We start from the raw sequence: 23,456 nt of genomic DNA, 5'->3' as shown, positions 1-23,456 counted from the left end.
TTACCAATAAGTGCTTAATACTTTGAACTTATAATTACCTTACTTGCAGAAATTTGGAAATCATTCCAATTAACTGGAAAAAAATACAAACATTTTTTGTTCTTATAATTCAAAGTATATTTAAAATAAAATTTCTACAGCAGCCAAAACCTTTAACCAAAAGTTCAGAACTGCAGTCTCTTAAGGGTAACAAAATGGCCACATACTAATTATCTTGATTATTAACACAGGAAAAGAAATATTTGACTCTTAAAATAAGGCTGGCTAGCATTTAGTACAGTTTTACTTTCTGGGCATACAAAGCTGTCTTTATTTCATCTGTTCAAACACAGACAATTGCTCCAACTTTAAAGTTTAAATGAACTTTCAACATTTAATATTGGTGATGCTTGCTAAGATTTAATAACTTCCAGCAATGAGAATCATAAAATGACCACAATTAAAATTATCCTAAAGGACTTAACTACTACACAGAGTAATCTGCTATTCAGTAGTGTTTTTGAATTACATGGTATTTTTTCACAAACATAACACCCCATTAAATATCTTGTAAACCACTTTGTAGTTACAATAAGGGTTGGGAGGTTAAGTTCCAAAGATAATTATGTAATTAGTTTCACATAACATTGCAAGACAGTGCAAATTTCAGGCAAAATCAGCATTAGGAATGCAGTCTGTTGATCACTACAGTCCATGGAGTCGCCCATACTCTAAGGGGATGCTGCTGCTGCTGCTAAGTCACTTCAGTCATTTCCGACTCTGTGTGACCCCACAGCCCACCAGGCTCCCCCGTCCCTGGGATTCTCCAGGCAAGAACGCTGGAGTGGGTTGCCATTTCCTTCTCCAGTGCATGAAAGTGAAAAGTGAAAGTGAAGTCACCCAGTCGTGTCCGACTCTTGGTGACCCCATGGACTGCAGCGTGCCAGGCTCCTCCATCCATGGGATTTTCCAGGCAAGAGTGCTGGAGTAGGGTGCCATTGCCTTCTCCAACTCTAAGGGGATGCTCATCTATAATGGGCAACATCTTAATTCAGTCATGGTTTTAATACTACGCTTCCAAAATCCAAGTAGATAAACAGTGAAATGGACTCCTGCTTTACAAATCATCTATTAAATATGCTTATAAAACTAAAAAAATTTTTTTCCGAAAGGTCAGATTAGTTACACTTATTTTATCCTTAAACCCAGGTAAAGAATTCCCTTCTCCTTGAAGACCATGAAGGTATCTTTATTTTATAGTTCCAAGATCTTATCCAGTTGGAATTGACTTGGGTATGATGTGAGGTAGAGGTTCAGTCTCTTTTTTTCCCTGTGGGTAATGCGCTGTCTCATTTATCAAATGATCAGTGTGTCCGCATGAGCACTGCCACCTGTGTCACGCCATACTTCTGCTTATGCATGAGTCTTTTGGATATCTTCTGGCCTATGAATCTGCTTGTTTCTCAGTGCCCGTATATTGTTAAAACAATATTTTCATAATATTTTTACTTTGTTTTTTCGGAATATTATGGCTGTTCTTGTCTCTTTGCTCTTACACATAAAATTTATCGTGCTTCACAGAAAGGTTATTGATATTCAGAATCTCCTGATTTAGAATCACAGGATTCTAATCTTAGGATTTGGGGGCTTTTTAGGGGAGTGTTAGTGCATTTTTATTTTAATTTTTATACATTTTTTAAAGATTACTTTCCACTTTTGGTTATTACTAAATGTGGGTTATATTCTCCATGTTGTACAATACATGCTTAAGTCTATATATTATGCCTCATCCTTAGTACCTCTCATTCCCCCACCCCTGTCTTGCACCTCTGCCCACTGGAAGCCACTGGTTTGTTCTGTATATTTATAGTCTTCTTTTATATTCACTAATTTGTTGTAGTTTTTAGATCCACATACAGTACTGATCTTGGTCTGATTAATTTCACTTGGCATAGTGTCCTCCAAGTCCATCCGTTACAGCAAATAGCAATGTTTTATTCTTTCTTAATGACTGGGTAGTAGTCCTATGTATGTATATATCACATCTTCTTTTAAATTTTTATTTTATATTTGAATATAGTTGATTTGGGCTTCCCAGGTGGTGTGAGTGGTATAAAAAACTCAGTTGCCAGTGCAGGAGAGGTAAGAGACATGGGTTTGATCCCTAGGTTGAGAAGATCTCCTAGAGGAGGGCACAGCAACCCTCTCCAGTATTCCTACCTGATGAATCCCATGGTCAGAGGAGCCTGACCGGCTGCAGTCCATGGGGTTGCGAAGAGTTGGACAGGACTGAAGCAACTTAGCACGCACAGCACACGCATGATTTACAACATTGTGTTAGTTTCAGGTGAACACAAACTGATTGTTGTACACACATGTATATCTGTTGTCCAGATTCTTTTCCCATGCAGGTTATTATAGAGTATTGAGTAGGGTTCCCTGTCCTTGTTGATTATCAGTTTTATATATAGTAGTTCAGTTCAGTCGCTCAGTCATGTCTGACTCTTTGCAACCCCATGAACCGCAGCACTCCAGGCCTCCCTGTCCATCACCAACTCCTGGAGTTCACTCAAACTCATGTCCATCGAGTCACTGATGCCGTCCAACCATCTCATCCTCTGTCGTCCCCTTCTCCTCCTGCCCCCAACCTCTCCCAGCATCAGGGTCTTTTCCAATGAGTCAGCTCTTCGCATGAGGTGGCCAAAGTATTGGAGTTTCAGCTTCAACATCAGTCCTTCCAATGAACACCCAGGACTGATATTCTTTAGGATAGACTGGTTGGATCTCCTTGTGGTCCAAGGGACTCTCAAGAGTCTTCTCCAACACGGCAGTTCAAAAGCATCAATTCTTTAGTGCTCAGCTTTCTTCACAGTCCAACTCTTACATCCATACATGACCACTGGAAAAACCATAGCCTTGACTAGATGGACCTTTGTTGGCAAAGTAGTGTCTTGTGTATACGTTAATCCCAAACTCCTAATTTATCCCTCCCCTCCTTACCTTTCCCCTTTGGTAGCCATAAGTTTGTTTTCTAAATCTGTGAATATGCTTCTATTTTGTAAATAAGTTCATTTGTATCATTTTTCTTTTTTAGATTCCACATATAGCAATGCCATATATATCTTTGTCTGGCTTACTTGGTGTGATAATCTCTCTAGGTTATAGAGATTGTCTATGGGTCTATCCGTATTGGCTGCAAATGGCATTTTGGGGGGGAGGCCCCTCCCCCCACCACACACAATGTGGTATTTCAGTTCCCTAACCAGGGATTAAACCTGTGCCTCTGCAGTGGAAGTGTAGAGTCTTAACCACTGGATGCTGGGTAAATCCCTCCAAATGGCATTATCTTATTCTTTTTTTTTTCCATTGTATATGTGTACTTCATCTTTATCCATTCATCTGTTGATGGACATTTAGGTTGCTTCTATTTCTTGGCTATTGGAAATAGTACTGCAGTGAACATTGAAGTGTATGTATATTTTCAAAGTATGGTTTTCTCTGGATATATGCCTAAGAGTAGGATTCTTAGATCATATGGCAACTCTCTTTTTAGTTTTTTTAAGGAACCACCAGACTTCTTTCATAGTGGTTGTACCAGTTTACATTCTTACCAACAGTGTAGGAGGTTGCTTTTTCTCCATACCCTCTCCAGCATTTACTGTTTGTAGACATTTTGATGATGGCCATTCTGAGGTGATGATTTTTATTTGCATTATAATTTTTATTTGCATTATAATCAAAATTATAGTGTAAATTCATTTTATAATTGTAATGCAAATTTTATAGTAATTTATATTATAAATTATAACAATTTATAATATAATTTACAATAAATTATGCAAATTTTATAATTTATAATGCAATTTTTATGTGTTATAAGATTTATAAAAATATAAAATTTATTTTAAATTTTATATAATTATGCAAATTTTGGAAATCAAAATTATTGAAATAATATTTATTTGCATTATAATTTTCATTTGCATTTTGATAATTATCAAAGTTGGGCATCTTTTTATGTGCTTTTTGATCATCTGTACATCTTTGGAAAAATGTTTATTAAGATCTTCCACCCATTTTTTTTTTTTTTTATTCAGCAACATGAGCTGTTTGTAGATATAGGGAATAATGCCTTGTGGGTTGCATCATTTGAAAATATTTTTTCTAATTCTGTGGGTTGTCTTGTGGTTTAGTTTATGGTTTGCTTTGCTGTGCGAAAGCTTTTAAATATTTATTTATTTTTATTTATGTATTTGTTGAGCCAGGTCTTAGTTGTAGCCCAGGGGATCTTCAAACTTTGTTGCAGCATATGGGATCTAGCTCCCTGATGAGAGGTCAAACCAGGGCTTCCTGCATTGGGAACTTAGAGTCTTAGCAACTAGACCACTAGGGAAGGCCTGTGTAAAAGCTTTTAGTTAGGTCCTGTTTGTTCATTATTGTTTTTATTGTTATTAGGATGTGGATCCAAAAAGATACTGCCGTGATTTATGTCAGAGAGTGTTCTGTTTTCCTCTTAAGAGTTTTACAGTATCTGGTCTTACATTTAGGTTTCTAATCATTTGGAGCTTATTTTTGTGTACATTTTTAAAGAATGTTTTAATATTATATCATTCTGTCTCATGTGTCTGGCCATTTTTCCCAGCACCACTTACTGAAGAGACTGTCCTTTCTCCACTGTATATTCTTGCCTTCTTTGCTGTATATTATTGACCATATGTGAGTGGGTGTATTTCTGGGCTTTTTATCCTATTCCATTGTTCTGTGTTTTTGTATGAGTACCATACTGTTTTGATGACCTTAGCTTTATAGTATAATCTAAAGTCAGGGAGCCTGATTCCTCCAGCTCTGTTCATCTTAAGATTGCTTTGGCTGTTTTGGAGTCTTTTTTGTCTGCATACAAATTTTAAGGTTGTTTTTGTTTTCTAATCCTCTAAAACAGTGCCATTGGTAATTTGATAGGGATTGCATTGAGTCAGTACACTACCTTGAGTATTATAATCATTTTGACAATATTGATTCTTCAGATCTGAGAACATGGTATATCTATCTGTGCCATCTTTAGTTTCTTTCCTCTGCACCTTCTAGTTTTCAGAGTACAGGTCTTTTGCCTCCTTCAGTTCAGTTGAGTCGCTTAGTTCTGTCCAACTCTTTGTGACCCCATGAATTGCAGCACGCCAGACCTCCCTGTCCATCACAAACTCCAGGAGTTCACACAAACTCAGGTCCATTGAGTCGGTGATGCCATCCAGCCATCTCATCCTCTGTCGTCCCCTTCTCTTCCTGCCCCCAATCCCTCCCAGCATCAGAGTCTTTTCCAGTGAGTCAACTCTTCGCATGAGGTGGCCAAAGTACTGGAGTTTCAGCTTTAGCATCATTCCTTCCAAAGAACACCCAGGACTGATATCCTTAAGAATGGACTGGTTGGATCTCCTTGTGGTCCAAGGGACTCTCAAGAATCTTCTCTAGCACCACAGTTCAAAAGCATCAATTCTTCGGCGCTCAGCTTTCTTCACAGTCCAACTCTTACATCCATACATGACCACTGGAAAAACCATAGCCTGGACTAGACGGACCTTTTTTGGCAAAGTAATATCTCTGCTTTTCAGTATGCTATCTAGGTTGGTCATAATTTTTCTTCCAAGGAGTAAGTGGCTTTTAATTTCATGTCTGCAGTCACCATCTGCAGTGATTTTGGAGCCCAAAAACACAAAGTCTGACACTGTTTCCACTGTTTCTCCGTCTATTTCCCATGAAGTGATGGGACCAGATGCCATGATCTTCGTTGTCTGAATGTTGGGTTTTAAGCCAACTTTTTCACTCTCTTCGTTCACCTTCATCAAGAGGCTTTTTAGTTCCTCTTCACTTTCTGCCATAAGGGTGGTGTCATCTGCATATCTGAGGTTATTGATATTTCTCCCGGCAATCTTGATTCCAACTTGTGCTTCTTTCAGCCCAGCGTTTCTCATGATGTACTCTGCATATAAGTTAAATGAGCACGGTGACAATATACAGCCTTGACGTACTCCTTTTCCTATTTGGAACAAGTCTGTTATTCCATGTCCAGTTCTAATTGTTTGCCTCTTTAGGTTAAGTTTATTCCTAGATATTTTACTCTTTTTGATGTGATGGCAAATGAGATGGTTTCCTTATTTTTTCTTTCTGTTCTTTTTTTCTTAGTGTAAAAGTATGCAACAGATTTCTGTGTATCAATTTAGTCTCCTAAAATTTTACTGAATTAATGAACTGTAGTAAGTTTTCTGGTAACATCTTTAGGATTTTCTATGTATAGTATCATGTCATTTGCAAACAGTGACGGTTATGCTACTACTTTTCCAATTTGGATTCCTTTTGTTTTCTTCTCTGATTGCCCTGGCTAGGACTCCCAAACTATGTTCAATGAAAGTGGTGAGAGTAGACATCCTTGTTTTGTTCCTGGTCTTAGAGGGAATGTTTTAGCTTTTCACCATTGAATATGGTGTTGAATTTGTCATATATGGCCTTTATTATGTTGAGGTATATTCCATCTGTGCCCACTTTTTTATGGATTTTCTTTAATTTGTAAATGGGATGCATCACACTGACTTGGAGATACTTAAAAATACTTGTATCTTTGGGATAAGTCCATTTGATCATGATGTATGATCCTTTTAATACACTGTTGGATTTAGTTTGCTAGTATTTACTGAGGTTTTTGCATCTTTGTTCATTGATAGCGGCCTCTAATATTTTTGTGTGTCTTCTTTGCCTGATTTTGGCCTCATAGAATGAGTTTGGAAGTGTTCCTTCCTGTGCCATTTTTCAGAATAGTTTCAGACGGATAGATGTTAACTCTGCTCTAAGTGTTTAATAGAACTCGCCTGTGGTGCCATCTGGTCCTGGACTTAACTTTGTTGGGAGTGTTTTAATTAGTTTCAATCTCAGTACTTGTGATTGTTCTGTTTGTATTTTCTGTTTCTTCCTGGTTTGGAAGGTTGTACTTTTCTCATAAGCTTCCCAGGTGGCTCAGTGCAGGAGTCATGGGTTCCATTCCTGGGTTGGGAAGACCCCCTGGAGGAGGAAATGGCAACCCACTCCAGTATTCTTGCCTGGAAAATCCCATGGACAGAGGAGCTTGGTGGGCTACAGTCTATAAGGTCTCCAAAAATCGAGCACAACTGAGCAACTGAGCACAGATATGCACACACTTTTCTAATAATTTGTCTGTTTCTTCTAGATTGTCCATTTTATTGATGTGTAGTTTTTCATAGTAGCTTCCTATGATCCTTTGTATTTCTGTGGTATCCATTATAATTTCTACTTATTTCACTTCTAGTCTTAAGTTCAACCCTCTCCCTTTTTTCCTTGATGAGTCTAGCTACAGGTTTATCAATTTTGTTTATCTTCTCAAAGAACCAGCTTTTGGTTTCATTGACCTTGTCTATTGTTTATTTTGTCTCTATTTAATTTATTGTTTTGTCTCCATTTCATTTATTTCTGCTCTTTCTTTCCTTCTGCTAATTTTAAGTTTTTGTTTTTTCCTCTGGTTGCTCTAGGCATAATGTTGGATTTTTTTGTTTGATGGATTTTTCTTGTTTCCTGAGATAAGATTGTATTGCTTATAAACTTCCCTCTTAGAACTGCTTTTGATGCATCCCATAAATTTGGATCATCGTGCTTTTGTTTGCATTTATCCCTAAGTATTTTTTTATTTCCTCTTTCTTCCCCATGATCCATTAGTTATTTAGCAGCATATTGTTTATCCTCTGAGTTTTTTTTTTTTTTAGTTTTTTTTTTTCTTGATTTTTAAAAACTTCTAGTGTTGTGGTTGGAAAAGATTGATGTAATTGCAGTTTTACCCAAGCTTGCTTTGTGGCCTAGCCTATGATCACTCCTGGAGAATGTTTCATGTGCACTTGAGAAGAATTTGTATTCTGCTGCTTTCAGATGAAATGTTCTATAAGTATCAGTTAAGTCTGTCTGTCTAATGTGTATTTAAGACCTGTGTTTCTTACTGATTTCGGTTTGGATGCTCTGTCTGTTGATATAAATGTAATGTTGAAGTCCCCACTCTTGTGTTACTGTTGACTTCTCCTTTCATGGCTGGTGCGTGTGTCTTGTTCAGTTGCTCAGTTGTGTCTGACTCTTGTGACCCTATGGATTGTAACCTGCCAGGCTCCTCTGTCCATGGGACTGTCCACTGTCCAACAAGAATCCTGGAATTGGTTTCCATTTCCTCCTCCAGGCCCAGAGGCCCATTTCTTCCTCTTCCCAACACAGAGATCAAACCTGAATCTCTATGACTGTTAGCATTTGCATTATATTATTATTGCTCCTATGTTGATTGCATGTAAAATTGTTAATTCCTCTTTTTGGATTGATCTCTTGATCATTATACAGTAGAAGTGACAAATAGATTCAAGGGATTAGATCTGATAGACAGAGTGCCTGAAGAACTATGGACAGAGGTTCGTAACATTGTACAGGAGGCAGGGATCAAGACCATTCCCAAGAAAAAGAAATGCAAAATAGCAAAATGGTTGTCTGAGGAAGCCTTACAAATAGCTGTTAGTACAAGAAAAGTGAGAGGCAAAGGAAAAAAGCAAAGATATACCCATTTGGATGCAGAGTTCCAAAGAATAGCAAGGAGAGATAAGAAAGCCTTCCTCAGTGATCAGTGCAAAGAAATAGAGGAAAACAACAGAATGGGAAACATTGGAGATCTCTTCAAGAAAATTAGAGATACCAAGGGAACATTTCATGCAACAATGGGCTTGATAAAGGACAGAAATGGTATGGACCTAACAGAAGCAGAAGATATTAAGAAGAGGTGGCAAGAATACACAGAAGAACTATACAAAAAAATCTTCATGACCCAGATAATCATGATGGTGTGATCACTCACCCAGAGCCAGACATCCTGGAATATGAAGTCAAGTGGGCCTTAGAAAGCATTACTATGAACAATACTAGTGGAGGTGATGGAATTCCAGTTGAGCTATTTCAAATCCTGAAAGATGATGCTGTGAAAGTGCTGCACTCAATATGCCAGCAAATTTGGAAAACTCAGCAGTGGCCACAGGACTGGAAAAGGTCAGTTTTTATTCTAATCCCAAAGAAAGGCAATGCCAAAGAATGCTCAAAGTACCACACATTTGCACTCATCTCACATGCTAGTAAAGTAATGCTCAGAATTCTCTGAGCCGGGCTTCAGCAATACGTGAACTGTGAATTTCCAGATGTTCAAGCTGGATTTAGAAATGGCTGAAGAAGCAGAGATCAAATTGCCAACATCCGCTGGATCATTGAAGAAGCTAGAGAGTTCCGGAAAAACGTCTGCTTTATTGACTATGCCAAAGCCTTGGACAGTGTGAACCACAACAAACTCGGGAAAATTCTTAAAGAGAAGGGAATACCAGACCACCTGACCTGCCTCTTCAGAAATCTGTATGCAGATCAGGAAGCTACAGTTTAGAACTGGACATGGAGCAACAGACTGGTTCCAAATTGGGAAAGGAGTACTTCAAGGCTGTATATTGTCACCCTGTTTATTTAACTTATATGCAGAGTACATCATGAGAAAAGCTGGGCTAGATGAAGTACAAGCTGCAATCAAGATTGCTGGATCAATAACCTCAGATATGCAGATGACATCACCCTTATGGCAGAAAGTGAAGAGGAACTAAAGAGCTGCTTGATGAAAGTGAAAGAGGAGAGTGAAAAAGTTGGCTTAAAGCTCAACGTTCAGAAAACTAAGATCATGGCATCTGGTCCCATCACTTCATGGGAAGTAGATGGGGAAACAGTGTCATACTATTTTTTGGGGCTCCAAAATCACTGCAAATGGTGACTGCAGCCATGAAATTTAAAGACGCTTCCTCCTTGGAAGAGAATTTATGATCAACCTAGACAGCATATTCAAAAGCAGAGACATTACTTTGCCGACAAAGGTCCATCTAGTCAAAGCTACAGTTTTTCCAGTAATCATGTATTGATGTGAGAGTTGGACTATAAAGAAAGCTGAGCACCAAAGAATTGATGCTTTTGAGCTGTGGTGTTGAAGAAGACTCTTGAGAGTCCTTTGGACCACAAGGAGATCCAACCAGTTCATCCTAAAGAAGATCAGTCCTGAATATTCATTGGAAGGACTGATGCTAAAGCTGAAACTCCAATACTTTGGCCACCTGATGTGAAGAACGGACTCTTTGGAAAAGACCGTGTTGCTGGGAAAGATTGAAGACAGGAGGAGAAGGGGATGGCAGAGGATGAGATAGTTGGATGACATTACTGACTCAATGGGCATGAGTTTGAGTAAACTCTGGGAGATGGTGATGGACAGGGAGGTCTGCTGTGCTGCAGTCCATGGTGGTCACAAAGAATCGGACACGACTGAGCAACTGAACTGAACTTGATCATTGGGTAGTATCCTTCTTTGTATCTTGTATGTCTTTATTTTGAAGCTCATTTTTTCTGATACGAGTATTATTCCATTGTTGATTTTCTTTTGCATGGAATGTCGTTTTCCATTTCCTCACTTTCAGTCTGTATGTATCCCTAGATCTGAAGTGGTTCTCTTGTAAACAGCATATATGTGGTCTTATTTTTGGGCATTCAACCACTGTATGTCTTTTGGTTGGAGCACTTGATCTGTTTACATAGAAGTCTATATATCCAAGATTAAGTTGCTGGTCTCTTAATTTCAAATGTGTTTCCATTATCCTGCATTTGTACTCTACTCATTCTGTGTGAGTTATTTCCTGTTTTTACTGTGTGTACTGGTGAGCTTTCCTATTTGTAATTTTGTTTCTAGTTGCAGCCTTTTCATTTCCATTTAGAGAAGTTCCTGTAGTATTTGTTATGAAACTGGCTTGGTAGTGCTGAATTCTCACAACTTTTGCTTGTCTATAAAGCTTTTGATTTCTGCATAAAATATGAATGAGAGCCTTGCTGAGTAGAGTATTTTTGGTTGTCATTTTTCCCTTCATCATTTTAAATATGTCCAACCATTATCTTCTGGCCTGTAGAGTTTCTCCTGAAGAATCAGCTGATAACCTTACAGGGATTCTCTTAATGTTATTTGTTGCTTTTCCCTTGTTGCTTTTAATATTTTATTTTTGTCTTTTATTTTTATCAATTTGGTTAACATGTGTCTTGGCACATTCCTCCTTGGGTTTCTGTTGTACATGACTCTGCCTCCTCAACTTGGGTGACTTTTCCATAATAGGGAAGTTTTCAGATATTATATCTTCAAATATTTTGTCAGGCCCTTTCTCTACATCTTTCAGGACCCCTATAACATGAATGCTCGTGCATTTAATATTGTCTCAGAGTTCTCTTAAACTGTCCTCATTTCTTTTTATTCTTTTTTCTTTTGTTTTCTTTATTCTGTTCCACAGCCGTGAGTTCCACCATTCTGTCTTCCAGCTCACTTATCCATTCTTCTGCCTCATTGATTTTGCTATTGATTCCTTCTAGTGTATTTTTCAGTTACTGCATTTTCCACTCTGTTTGTTCTTTATATCATCTGGCTCTTCGTTGAACATTTCTTGTGTCTTCTTGGTCTGTGCCTCCATTCTTTTTCCAAGATTTTGGATCCTCTTTACTGTCATTACACTCAATTTTTTCAGGTAGATTGTCTGTCTCCACTTAGTGTTTTTTTTTGTTGTTCCTTCATCTGGAACCTATTCCTCTGTCATCCCACTTTGTCTCACTTTCTGTCTTTGTAGTCCCATTGGCTACAGGGTTGTAATTCATTTTTCTTCTGGTGTCTGCCCCCTGGTGGTTGGAGCTGGGTCCTGTTCCTCTGGCGGGCAGGGCAGTGGCAAAGATTGTGTTTAGAGGCAGCTTTGAGCTCAGGAAGATCCCCTGGAGAAGGAAATGGCAACCCACTCCAGTACTCTTGCCTGGAGAATCCCATGGAGGGGAGGAGCCTGGTAGGCTACAGTCCATGGGGTCGCAAAGAGTCAGACACTGAGTCGGTCACTTCACTGAGCTCAGGAAAACTTGAAGCAGCTTGTCTGCTGAGTAGGGATATGTTCCCAGCCTGTTTATTTTTTGGCTTGAGGCATCTCAGCACTGGAAGCTTCAGGCTGTTGGGTGGGGCTAGCACCTGGCATTAAAATGGTATCCTTCAGGACAGCTCACAGCAGTGTGCATGGCCCAGAACCTTTGCCACCACCAGTGCTCTTGTCCCCACAGTGAACCACAGCAGCCCCTGCCTCGCAAGACGATCCTCTAGGACCAGCAGGTGAGTCTAGCCCAGACTCCTATGAAGCTGCTGCTTTTCCCCCTGGGTCCTGGTACACGTGAGATCTTGTGTGTGCTCTCCAAGAGCGGGGTTTCTGCTTCCCTCCAGCCCTCTGGAGCTCTTGTAGCAAGCCTTGCTAGCCTTCAAAGCCAAATGGCTCTGGTGGCTCCTCCTCCCAATATCAGGCCCCCAGACTAAGGAGCTTGACACAGGGCTCAGAAGTGTCATGCCTGTGGGAGAACTTCTGAGATATAATTATTTTCCAGTTTGTGCTTCACCCAACTGGCAGGTGTGAGATTTGATTATTTTGCAAATGTGCCCCCACCATCTTGTTGTGGTGGTGTTTTTTTGTTTTTGGAGGTAGAATATTTTATGGAGAGGTTCCAGTCCTCTTGATTGCTAGTTTTTCAGCAGTTAGTTGTGATTTTTAGTGTCTCCTGCTGCTGCTAAGTCACTTCAGTCGTGTCCAACTCTGTGCGACCCCATAGACGGCAGCCCACCAGGCTCCCCCGTCCCTGGGATTCTCCAGGCAAGAGTACGGGAGTGGGGTGCCATTTCCTTTTCCAATGCATGAAAGTGAAAGGTGAAAATGAAGTCTCTCAGTCGTGTCTGACTCTTAGCGAGAGGAGGTGAACTCAGGTCCTTTTACTTTGCCTTCTTGTCCTCTGTGCAGAGAAACTAATCTCAGTATTTTGAATATATTTAAATCTTTGAATCATTTTGAAAAGAACTGACAGCTTCATGATATTCTTTATGTTTACACATTTTTGACCAGAGACATATTAATGCCACTGGCGTTGGTTTCTGCAAAAATTCCCCAGTTAGAAATGTTTTAATATAGAGCTACTCTTATTTTTTAAATGTGTAGTTCTTTATAATAAAGTCTTAGTTTTCTCTAGAGTCTTTATCTTATTAGTTATAGCTTATCATTTTTCTTGCTAATTATATGTAATAGATCTCAATTGTATTTTTTTCTCAGAAATAAAATTAATTTTATTTAAAAATTATTCTCTTTAGTATTTTTTAAATTGAATCAAAATTATATTTTCTAATTGTTTATTTTTTGTTTTGGTTTTATCCCACCTTTGCTAAACTCTGAGGTTTTTAGAAAGTTCCTTATATTTGTGAAATGACTTCTTTTAGTCTGTATCTTTTATTTAAAACACTTAAAACCTGTTTGTCCTGGTGTGCTGGCTGTGAACTCTCGTTTCTAATCTTTCACCAGTGAGTGTTCTGTTTGCTATCGTTTTTCTCTCTCTTTTTTAGTTTTGGTATATACTGTTTATCAGGATAAAGAAGTTCCCTTTTGTTCCCAGTTTCACTAGAGATATCAGTTGCATATTTTAATGAATACTCTTTCTGTATATCAGAATTTGTGTCTTTTGTTTATATGGTGATTTACTAATCTTAAAAACTAACCTTACATTCCACGAACAAATCCAGCATTTTCACTATATAACTCTTAAATAAATTGCTGGATTCAGTTTGCTAATATGCGTTGATCAAAAAGTTCCTTTGGTTTTTAAAAAGTAAAAGGACACGTTTTTCATTTTTACCAAGAGCTTTATTAAACAGTGATTCACCATTTTTTTCCACTTACTTCTACCATTTTTCAGCAACTTCATAATTCCATCTTCCTTTTAGAACAAAGAATTATTCCAGGTGCATTTTACACCAGGGAATTGAAATTTTTTTCTTTAAAATAAGTTTGTAAAGATAAAAATAAATGGAAATTTGAAGGTGCAATGGCTAGTGAGTATGGTGGATAAATCAGAACTTCCCAGCCAAGCTTTAACAACTTTTGCCTGGTCATCAAAGAAACATGCAAACTAGTGTTATCCTGATGGAAGATTCTGTTTTCTTTTGGCTAATTCTGGATGCTTTTCATTGAGTGCTGCTTTCTGTTGGTCTAATTGGGAGTAGTAATTATTGGAATGAATCGTTTGGTTTTCCAGAAGAAGCTCATCCCTTCCAGTCCCACCATGTACACACCATCACCTTCTTGGATGAAGATCGGCCTTTGGTGTGGTTGGTGGTGGTTCATTTTGCTTGCCCCGTGATATCTTCCACTTACATTATTATACTGTATGTGCTTTTTATCACCCATCACAATTTATTCAGAAAACGAAATGTTTTTGTTATGTTTTAAGTAGAGAATTGCATTCAGAAATATGATCAAGAAGGTTGTGTTTTTTTTTTCCTCATGTGCAGCCCAAACATATTTAATAAAAGCAGTTACCATAGTGTTTTGATTTTCAGTGGTTGAGTTGATATTCTGAGTATGTCACTTATCTCCCATGGGGAATAAAGTTCATTGTTCTCCATGTCTCAGTTTGATTGCTGTCGCCTTCAACTGGTCTGCCCAACCGTGGAGCATCGTCCAGCAAGAAATCTCTACCATGAAACTGGGCAAACCACTTTTGGCACATCTGATCAGTCACAAGACCTTTTCTATATACTTTACAAGTCTTTCTTTGTGCTTCAGTTGCGTTTTTACCTTGAAATAATAAAGCATATTATTCTGAAAATGTGGCTTTTTTTCCCTTCCGTCTTCAATATTAAAATGGCTTCAGAAAAATTCAGCAGTTTTGGTAAACTCTTTAAAATGCACACTGATATGACAACTGTTACAATACAATGCAACAAAACTGTTTTGAATGAAGTTAAAGACACCTAAGCACTACTAGAGCCGTTTTACAGAAAAACCAAACTTTTTGGACAAGCCAATAGTTTGTTTTAGGATTTGTGCATTCCTGTTAAACCTGAGGTTAATCTTTATTTTCTCATCAAGGCTGTTTTGCCATTCTAAAATGGTTTGGGGAATGTATTTTCAGTTTTTGAGTCTACATTTGTTCTTTTTTATGGTTCTGTTTAAGTTATCAGTAATTTTATTTCCTTGAACATAATAAACCTTGTTTTTTAAAGTTTTATGTTGGTTAACTATTATGGGGATCTTCTTTTTTGGATATATTTTTGTAGTCTGTTTATCTTGATGTTCAGTCACATATTCAGCTCTCTTAACAGGTCTTGTCATTTCTGAGTGCTGAACAGTAGATATGACTTGGCACACATGCAAAGAAATCATCAGTAAAGTCTATAATGGGCTTCACAGCATTAACAGTGGAGGCCAGAAGACAATTGAGTATTTTTTATAAATTTTTATATATACACAAGTAATTCTGGAGTAATAGTTTAAATTCTTACTAGCTCTAGGTCTGTAGAAATCTCAGTTTCTCAGTCTCTGTATCTCTTCTACCCAACTGCCAGATTCAGCTCTCTAGGATTTCTTCATTTTAAGATTTTGGACTTACAATTCCTCTCTTCATTTGTATCTCTGCAGTGCCTTCAAGCAGGTGTTTGATGTGTTCTATCTTTTCCTTAGTCTGTCATTACCAGAACTTGAACTCTTCCTGTATTATTTTTTTAATTGGCTGCACAGCGCTGCTTGAAGGATTGAACCCAGGGCCCCAGCAGTGAAAATGCCAAGTCCCCATCACTAGACCACCAGAGAGTTCCTAGCATTCTTTTTCTTAATAGTTTCCAATTTTATGTTGAAATTTGTAATTTGATCTCATCAAATAATAAGCATGATTATTTAAAATCTATGTCCAGAAACTTCTGCTTCTGGACTCGATTTTGTCTTTCAACTTTTGTCTTGGTTCTCACTCTTTCGTGTGTATTTACCTGGTTTATTCATATAGATTATCTGGAAAAAAAATGGTTTAAGGTAACGAGGTTGATATTTCTCTTCTAGAAAGGATTTATGATTGCTTTTTCTAGACACCAGGGGTCTCACAAACCAGGCCCCCAAAGCTGTCTGGAACACAACTTCTTAGCCAGTAAACTTCCTATTAAGGAATTAGCAAATGACTCCAGGGTAAAAACTGCCTCCGGAGTTAGGCTGACCTCTCTGACTTCTTTGCATTTTGATCACCTCTCTTTGCATTTGATCACCTCTGTGGCTTATTTTGCTTTTGACCTAATAATTCCTTGCTACTGTAGCTGTTTTTGATATCCTAAATTTTTGTGGGAAGTTTGTATTACTTGGTCTGTATTTTACTGGAAGTGGAAATACCATTTTACAACCTTCTAAAAACCAGTCATTACTGGTTTACAAGGTCTCCAGCCTTTTTAATAAAACAGATTCGTGAAGAGCAGCTTAGAAATGGTGAAAACACTGCTACTTTCACTTTACAAGCCTGGGCTTGAGTCCTGACTCCACTGTTCACCAGCTGTTAACTTACTGTTAACTTCTGTGATTCTCAGTTCTCTGTTCTCTAATATGTATATTACCTATTTTATAATATTATGGGATAAAATTTGTAAAGTACCTGACCATAACCAGGCTTGGTACAAGTACTTAAATACAAGTTACCCACTACTCCTTCCTATACCCACCCTTCTATACCTAATCCATAATATCTGTCTTGGTCAAATTTTAACTCCTACCTATCTTTTTATTTCCTTCAGGTGATTCTAGTCACAAGATTCCTATTTCACACTTTGAATCTGGGCATGACCAAGCAACTGTGTTAGAAAATCTTTATAGATTCATTCATCCAAACCCAGGGAACTGGCCCCCTATCTACTGCAAGGTAATTTCAACATAAGAATTTCTTTTAAGTCATCTACTTAGAAAATCCATGAAAGATATCCAAAGAAAGAACTTTCGCCTGTGTCTTAACTGTGTGTTAAAATATGTTCATTTTTAGTTGCTTTGAATGTAATTAGGTATGTATAATGCCTTTTCTTCTACATTTGTGTAATATTGGAGGGATTTTGAAGACTGCAGTAACTGAATATATTTCACCTTTGGTAGATTTCATGTTCATAGTTCCTCCTTCTGAAATATCTTCAATATCTTTTTACCCTGAAGGATGGGTTTCTAGTTTGTACACCTATCACTTCCAGGCAAGAGTACCATTTATTCAGAACTATTTTTGTAGTAATTCCTTGATCTTCTTTTTGCAATTTTATTCTTTGTTTTGTGTAAATTCTTTCAGGCTTGAAGTAGTAGAATTGGGTTTTAACCTTACTGTTTTATTAATAAAACAGTAAAAATCAAACATTTCTCACCATGAACACAAATCATCTTATCTTTTTCTGAACATTGGTTTCGTTTGCCTACCCTAAGTCTCACTTGCTGTTCATAAAGTATGTTAACAATGCCTTATGAACGTAACTGGTTATTATTAGCAGTATTTTCTAGTATAGGTTGCCCTTTTTTTTTTTTTTTTTTTAAACCATTCTCATTTAGTTATCGTGGACTCTTCAGCCTTTCCCTTCCCCTTGCCCATCCTCCCTCCCACAGTTTGAAAGGGCCTTATTAATTGAAAGTAACAGGATAGAAGAAAATACAAGTAAAATTTTTTCCCTTCTCTAGTCTGATGATAGAGCCAGAGTCAACTGGTGTTTGAAGCATATGGCAAAGTCATCAGGTAAGTTAAACTGGGCCACTGCTCAAATGCATTTTAGTATGTGTGTTTCCATTTTGATGTACATGTTCTGTGTACCTGAATTCACTAATTTTATGTTTGTTTTTATTTACCAATGGAAGAAATCAGACAAGATCTAGAACTTCTCACTGTAGAGGATCTTGTAGTAGGGATCTACCAGCAAAAATTTCTGAAGGAGCCTTCCAAGACCTGGGTTCGGAGCCTCCTAGAGGTGGCCATGTGGGATTATTCTAGCAACACAAGGTACTTAATGTGATTTTGTGATAATAATACTGACTTTTTTCTGAACTGAGAAATACAGTAGGATTAGTTTGTGCCATTTAAAGCAGGACTTTCCTATGAAACTTTGGAATCATTGTATTTCCTTGAATATAAGGTTTCACTGATTATAAGATACATTGTTACTTTGTTTATCACTAAAAGCAAAAGCAAAATACTAAATAAAATGACAGTGTTTTATCATTTAGAGTGTCTGTATTGATGAAAGTATATAGTATCCATTTAAATAAATACTCTATTACATAGAATTCTTAAAAGAAATATAAAAATGAAATGGAAAGTATTTTTTATTTTGATATTTCAGGCTTACAGAAAATTTGAAAGACTCTAGTACAAGGAACGGAGAAGGCAATGGCACCCCACTCCAGTACTTTTGCCTGGAAAATCCCATGGATGGAGGAGCCTGGTGGGCTCCAGTCCATGGGGTCGCTAAGAGTTGGGCACGACTGAGCGACTTCACTTTCACTTTTCACTTTCCTGCATTGGAGAAGGAAATGGCAACCCACTCCAGTGTTCTTGCCTGGAGAATCCCAGGGACCAGGGAGCCTGGTGGGCTGCCGTCTGTGGGGTCACACAGAGTCGGACACGACTGAAGTTACTTAGCAGCAGTACAAGGAAATTGTATATACCATTCTCAGATTCTAATTGCTAATATTTTAATATGTTTATAAAAATAAACAGTTTCTTTTTCTCAACCACTTAAGAGTGAGTTGCTGCCCCATGCCTTTTCACCCTGAATATCAGAAATGTTCGTAAGAACAGGAACATGTGTATTGCCACAATACAGTTATCAAAACAGTATATTACCATTGCTACAATCAGTTCAGTTCAGTTGCTCAGTAGTGTTGACTGTTTGCGACCCCATGAATCACAGCACGCCAGGCCTCCCTGTCCATCACCAACTCCCGGAGTTCACTCAAACTCACATCCATCGAGTCAGTGATGCCATCCAGCCATCTCATCCTCTGTCATCCCCTTCTCCTCCGGCCCCCAATCCCTCCCAGCATCAGAGTCTTTTCCAGTGAGTCAGCTCTTCGCATGAGGTGGCCAAAGTATTGGAGTTACAGCTTCAGCATCAGTCCTTCCAATGAACACCCAGGACTGATCTCCTTTAGGATGGACTGGTTGCATCTCCTTGCAGTCCAAGGGACTCTCAAGAGTCTTCTCTAACACCACAGTTCAAAAGCATCAACTCTTTGGCACTCAGCTGTCTTCACAGTCCAACTCTCACATCCATACATGACCACTGGAAAAACCATAGCCTTGACTAGACAAACCTTTGTTGGCAAAGTAATGTCTCTACTTTTGAATATGCTATCTAGGTTGGTTATAACTTTCCTTCCAAGGAGTAAGCATCTTTTAATTTCATGGCTGCAGTCACCATCTGCAGTAATTTTGGAGCCCCCCAAAAAACAAAGTCTGACACTGTTTCCCCATCTATTTCCCATGAAGTGATGGGACCAGATGCCATGATCTTCATTTTCTGAATGTTGAGCTTTAAGCCAACATTTTAACTGTCCTCTTTCACTTTCATCAAGGGGTTCTTTAGTTCCTCTTCACTTTCTGCCATAAGGGTGGTGTCGTCTGCATATCTGAGGTTATTGATATTTTTCCCGGCAATCTTGATTCCAGCTTGTGCTTCTTCCAGCCCAGCATTTCTCATGATGTACTCTGCATAGAAGTTAAATAAACAGGGTGACAATATACAGCCTTGACGTACTCCTGTTCCTATTTGGAACCAGTCTGTTGTTCCATGTCCAGTTCTAACTGTGGCTTCTTGACCTGCATATAGGTTTCTCAAGAGGCAGGTCAGGTGGTCTGGTATTCCCATCTCTTTCAGAATTTTCCACAGTTTATTGTGATCCACACAGTCAAAGGCTTTGGCATAGTCAATAAAGCAGAAATAGATGTTTTTCTGCAACTCTCTTGCTTTTTCCATGATCCAGCGGATGTTGGCAATTTGATATCTGGTTCCTCTGCCTTCTCTAAATCCAGCTTGAACATCTGGAAGTTCATGGTTCACGTATTGCTGAAGCCTGGCTTGGAGAATTTTGAGCATTACTTTACTAGTGTGTGAGATGAGTGCAATTGTGCAGTAGTTTGAGCATTCTTTGGCATTGCCTTTCTTTGGGATTGGAATGAAAACTGACCTTTTCCAGTCCTATGGAGACTGCTGAGTTTTCCAAATTTGCTGGCATATTGAGTGCAGCACTTTCACAGGATCATCTTTCAGGATTTGAAATAGCTCACCTGGAATTCCATCATCTCCACTAGCTTTGTTCGTAGTGATGCTTTCCAAGGCCCAGTTGACTTCACATTCCAGGATGTCTGGTTCTAGGTGAGTAATGACACCATCATGATTATCTGGGTCATGAAGCTCTTTTTTGTAGAGTTCTTCTGTGTATTCTTGCCACCTCTTCTTAATGTCTTCTGCTTCTCTTGGGTCCATACCATTTCTGTCCTTTATCGAGCCCATCTTTGCATGAAATGTTCCCTTGGTATCTCTAATTTTCTTGAAGAGATTTCTAGTCTTTCCCATTCTATTGTTTTCCTCTATTTCTTTGCATTGATCGCTGAGGAAGGCTTACTTATCTCTCCTTGTTATTCTTTGGAACCCTGCATTCAGATGCTTATATCTTTCCTTTTCTCCTCTGCTTTTCACTTCTCTTCTTTTCACAACTATTTGTAAAGCCTCCTCAGACAGCCATTTTGCTTTTTTGCATTTCTTTTCCATGAGAATGGTCTTGATCCCTGTCTTCTGTACAATGTCATGAACCACCATCCATAATTCATCAGGCACTTTGTTTATCAGGTCTGGTCCCTTAAATCTATTTCTTACTTCCACTGTATAATCATAAGGGATTTGATTTAGGTTATACCTGAATGGTCTAGTGGTTTTTCCTACTTTCTTCAATTTCAGTCTGAATTTGGCAATAAGGAGTTCATGATCTGAGCCACAGTCAGCTCCCAGTCTTGTTTTTGTTGACTTCTCCATCTTTGGCTGCAAAGAATATTATCAGTCTGATTTCAGTGTTGACCATCTGGTGATGTCCATGTGTAGAGTCTTCTCTTGTGTTGTTGGAAGAGGGTGTTTGCTATGACCAGTGCTTTCTCTTGGCAAAACTCTATTGGCCTTTGTCCTTTATTCCATACTCCAAGGCCAAATTTGCCTGTTACCCCAGGTGTTTCTTGACTTCCTACTTTTGCATTTCAATCCCCTATAATGAAAAGGACATCTTTTTTGGGTGGTAGTTCTAAAAGCTCTTGTAGGTCTTCATATAACCATTCAACTTCAGTTTCTTCAGCGTTACTGGTTGGGGCATAGGCTTGGATTACCGTGATATTGAATGATTTTCCTTGGAAACGAACAGAGGTCATTCCGTCATTTTTGAGATTTCATCCAAGTACTGCATTTCAAACTCTTTTGTTGACCAGGATGGCTACTCCATTTCTTCTAGGGGATTCTTGCCCACAGTAGTAGATATAATGGTCATCTGAGTTAAATTCACCCATTTCAGTCCATTTTAGTTCGCTGATTCCAGGAATGTTGACTTTCAGTCTTGCCATCTCCTATTTGACCACTCCAATTTGCCTTGTGTTGGAGAAGACTCTTGAGAGTCCCTTGGACTGCAAGGAGATCCAACCAGTCCATTCTAAAGGAGATCAGCCCAGGGTGTTCTTTGGAAGGAATGATGCTAAAGCTGAAACTCCAATACTTTGGCCACCTCATGCGAAGAGCTGACTCATTGGAAAAGACCCTGATGCTGGGAGGGATTGGGGGCCGGAGGAGAAGGGGATGACAGAGGATGAGATGGCTGGATGGCATCACAGACTCGATAGACGTGAGTTTGAGTGAGCTCCGGGAGTTGGTGATGGACAGGGAGGCCTGGCATGCCGCGATTCATAGGATCATAAAGAGTCGGACATGACTGAGCAACTGAACTAACTGAACTGAATTTGCCTTGATTCATGGACCTAACATCTGATCTGAACATTCCAGGTTCCTATGCAATATTGCTCTTTACAGCACCAGGCCTTGCTTCTATCACCAGTCACATCCACAACTGGGTATTGTTTTTGCTTTTGCTCCATCCCTTCATTCTTCCTGGAGTTATTTCTCCACTGATCTCCAGTAGCATATTGGGCATCTACCGACCCGAGGAGTTCCCCTTTCAGTATCCTATCATTTTGCCTTTTCATACTGTTCATGGGGTTCTCAAGGCAAGAATACTGAAGTGGTTTGCCATTCCCTTCTCCAGCGGACAACATTCTGTCAGACCTCTCTGCTATGACCCACCCATCTTGGGTGGACCTACAAGGCATGGCTTAGTTTGATTGTGTTAGACACGGCTGTGGTCCGTGTGATCAATATTACTGTCTAATCTAAAGGCTATATTCATATTTTGCTGGTTCTAATAAGGTCTTCTGTAGCAAAAAATAAACACCTAGGGTCCAACCCATGATGACATGTTACATTTAGTTATTATGTCTCTTTAGGATCCTTTTAACCTGGAATTATTCATTAATCTTAGACTTTGGTGGTCTTGACCTTTTTGAAGAGTGCAGGCCAGTTACTTTGTAAAATTTTTCTCAGTATGAGTTTGCTTATATTTCCTCATGGTTAGATTGGGGTTGTGTGTGTGTGTAATTTATTTATTTTTAATTGAAGGATAATTGCTTTACAGTATTGTGTTGGTTTCTGCCAAACATCAACATGAATCAACTCTCTCTCTATATATATATCTATCTATCTATATATATATATAGATATATATATCCCCCCTCCCTTTTGAACCTCCCTCCCACCTCTCTCCCCGTCCTTCTGGTCTAGGTTGTTACAGAGCCTCAGATTGAGTTCCCTGAGTCATACAGCAAATTCCCATTGGCATCTATTTTATATACTGTGATGTATATTTCCATGTCACTCTCTCCATATATCCACTCTCACCTTCCTCCCCTTCTTCCATGTCCATAAGTCTGTTTTCTATGTCTGTGTCTTATTTCTTCCCTGCAAATAATTTCACTAGTATGAGGTTGTATATTTTTAGCAAGAGTACTTCAAAAGTGATGTCTCTTCTCAGATGTGTCAGATCTGGAGGCATCTGATTTTAATCTCATTACTGATAATTTTGATCACTTGCTTGAGATAATGTCAGCCAAATTTTTCCATTGAAAAGTTATTCTTTTTCACTGTACAATTAATATTCTGTTTGGAGAGTCTTTGAAATTTGGTAGATTATCTATTCTTTAATCTTTAATCTGCTAGCTTATCATCTGCTAGTCAGTTATGACTATATTTGTGAAATGGTGGTGCTGTAATTTGGTTGTTGTCTGTGCATGTACTAGCATTCTACTGTACGAAGCTTTTCCTTTTGGCTGACTTTTTCTTTCGTTTATGATTATGGGCTTATATATTCCTAGTATCTTACTCAGTGAGCTGTAATGTCTTATTAACTTATTTTTTGCTCAGATTGGTTTCTTTATAGCCAGTGGTTTCTTTGTTGTTTGTTTGGAGTTTG

At 38.5% G+C, this 23,456-nt stretch overlaps 1 protein-coding gene and 1 long non-coding RNA gene across 3 annotated transcripts in view; both read left to right on the top strand.

Moving 5' to 3' along the window:
• MAEL (maelstrom spermatogenic transposon silencer) overlaps window positions 1-23,456 on the top strand; it is a 57,385-nt gene that overhangs the window by 8,567 nt on the left and 25,362 nt on the right. For both annotated transcript variants that reach the window (XM_025287430.3, XM_006057299.4), the window contains exons 6-8: window positions 16,673-16,797; window positions 17,586-17,640; window positions 17,760-17,901. In XM_025287430.3, the coding sequence (XP_025143215.2) occupies window positions 16,673-16,797; window positions 17,586-17,640; window positions 17,760-17,901 (322 nt within the window). The remainder of the gene's footprint in view (window positions 1-16,672; window positions 16,798-17,585; window positions 17,641-17,759; window positions 17,902-23,456) is intronic.
• LOC123333945 lies at window positions 11,885-14,724 on the top strand. Its single transcript, XR_006551541.2, has 2 exons — window positions 11,885-12,202; window positions 14,158-14,724. It is a non-coding gene; the product is annotated as an uncharacterized LOC123333945 (long non-coding RNA).

This window comes from Bubalus bubalis, chromosome 6 (assembly GCF_019923935.1).
Source record: "Bubalus bubalis isolate 160015118507 breed Murrah chromosome 6, NDDB_SH_1, whole genome shotgun sequence".
NCBI lineage: Eukaryota > Metazoa > Chordata > Mammalia > Artiodactyla > Bovidae > Bubalus > Bubalus bubalis.
The sequence above is the reverse complement of the archived record's forward strand: the minus strand, read 5'-3'. Positions and strand labels throughout refer to the sequence as shown.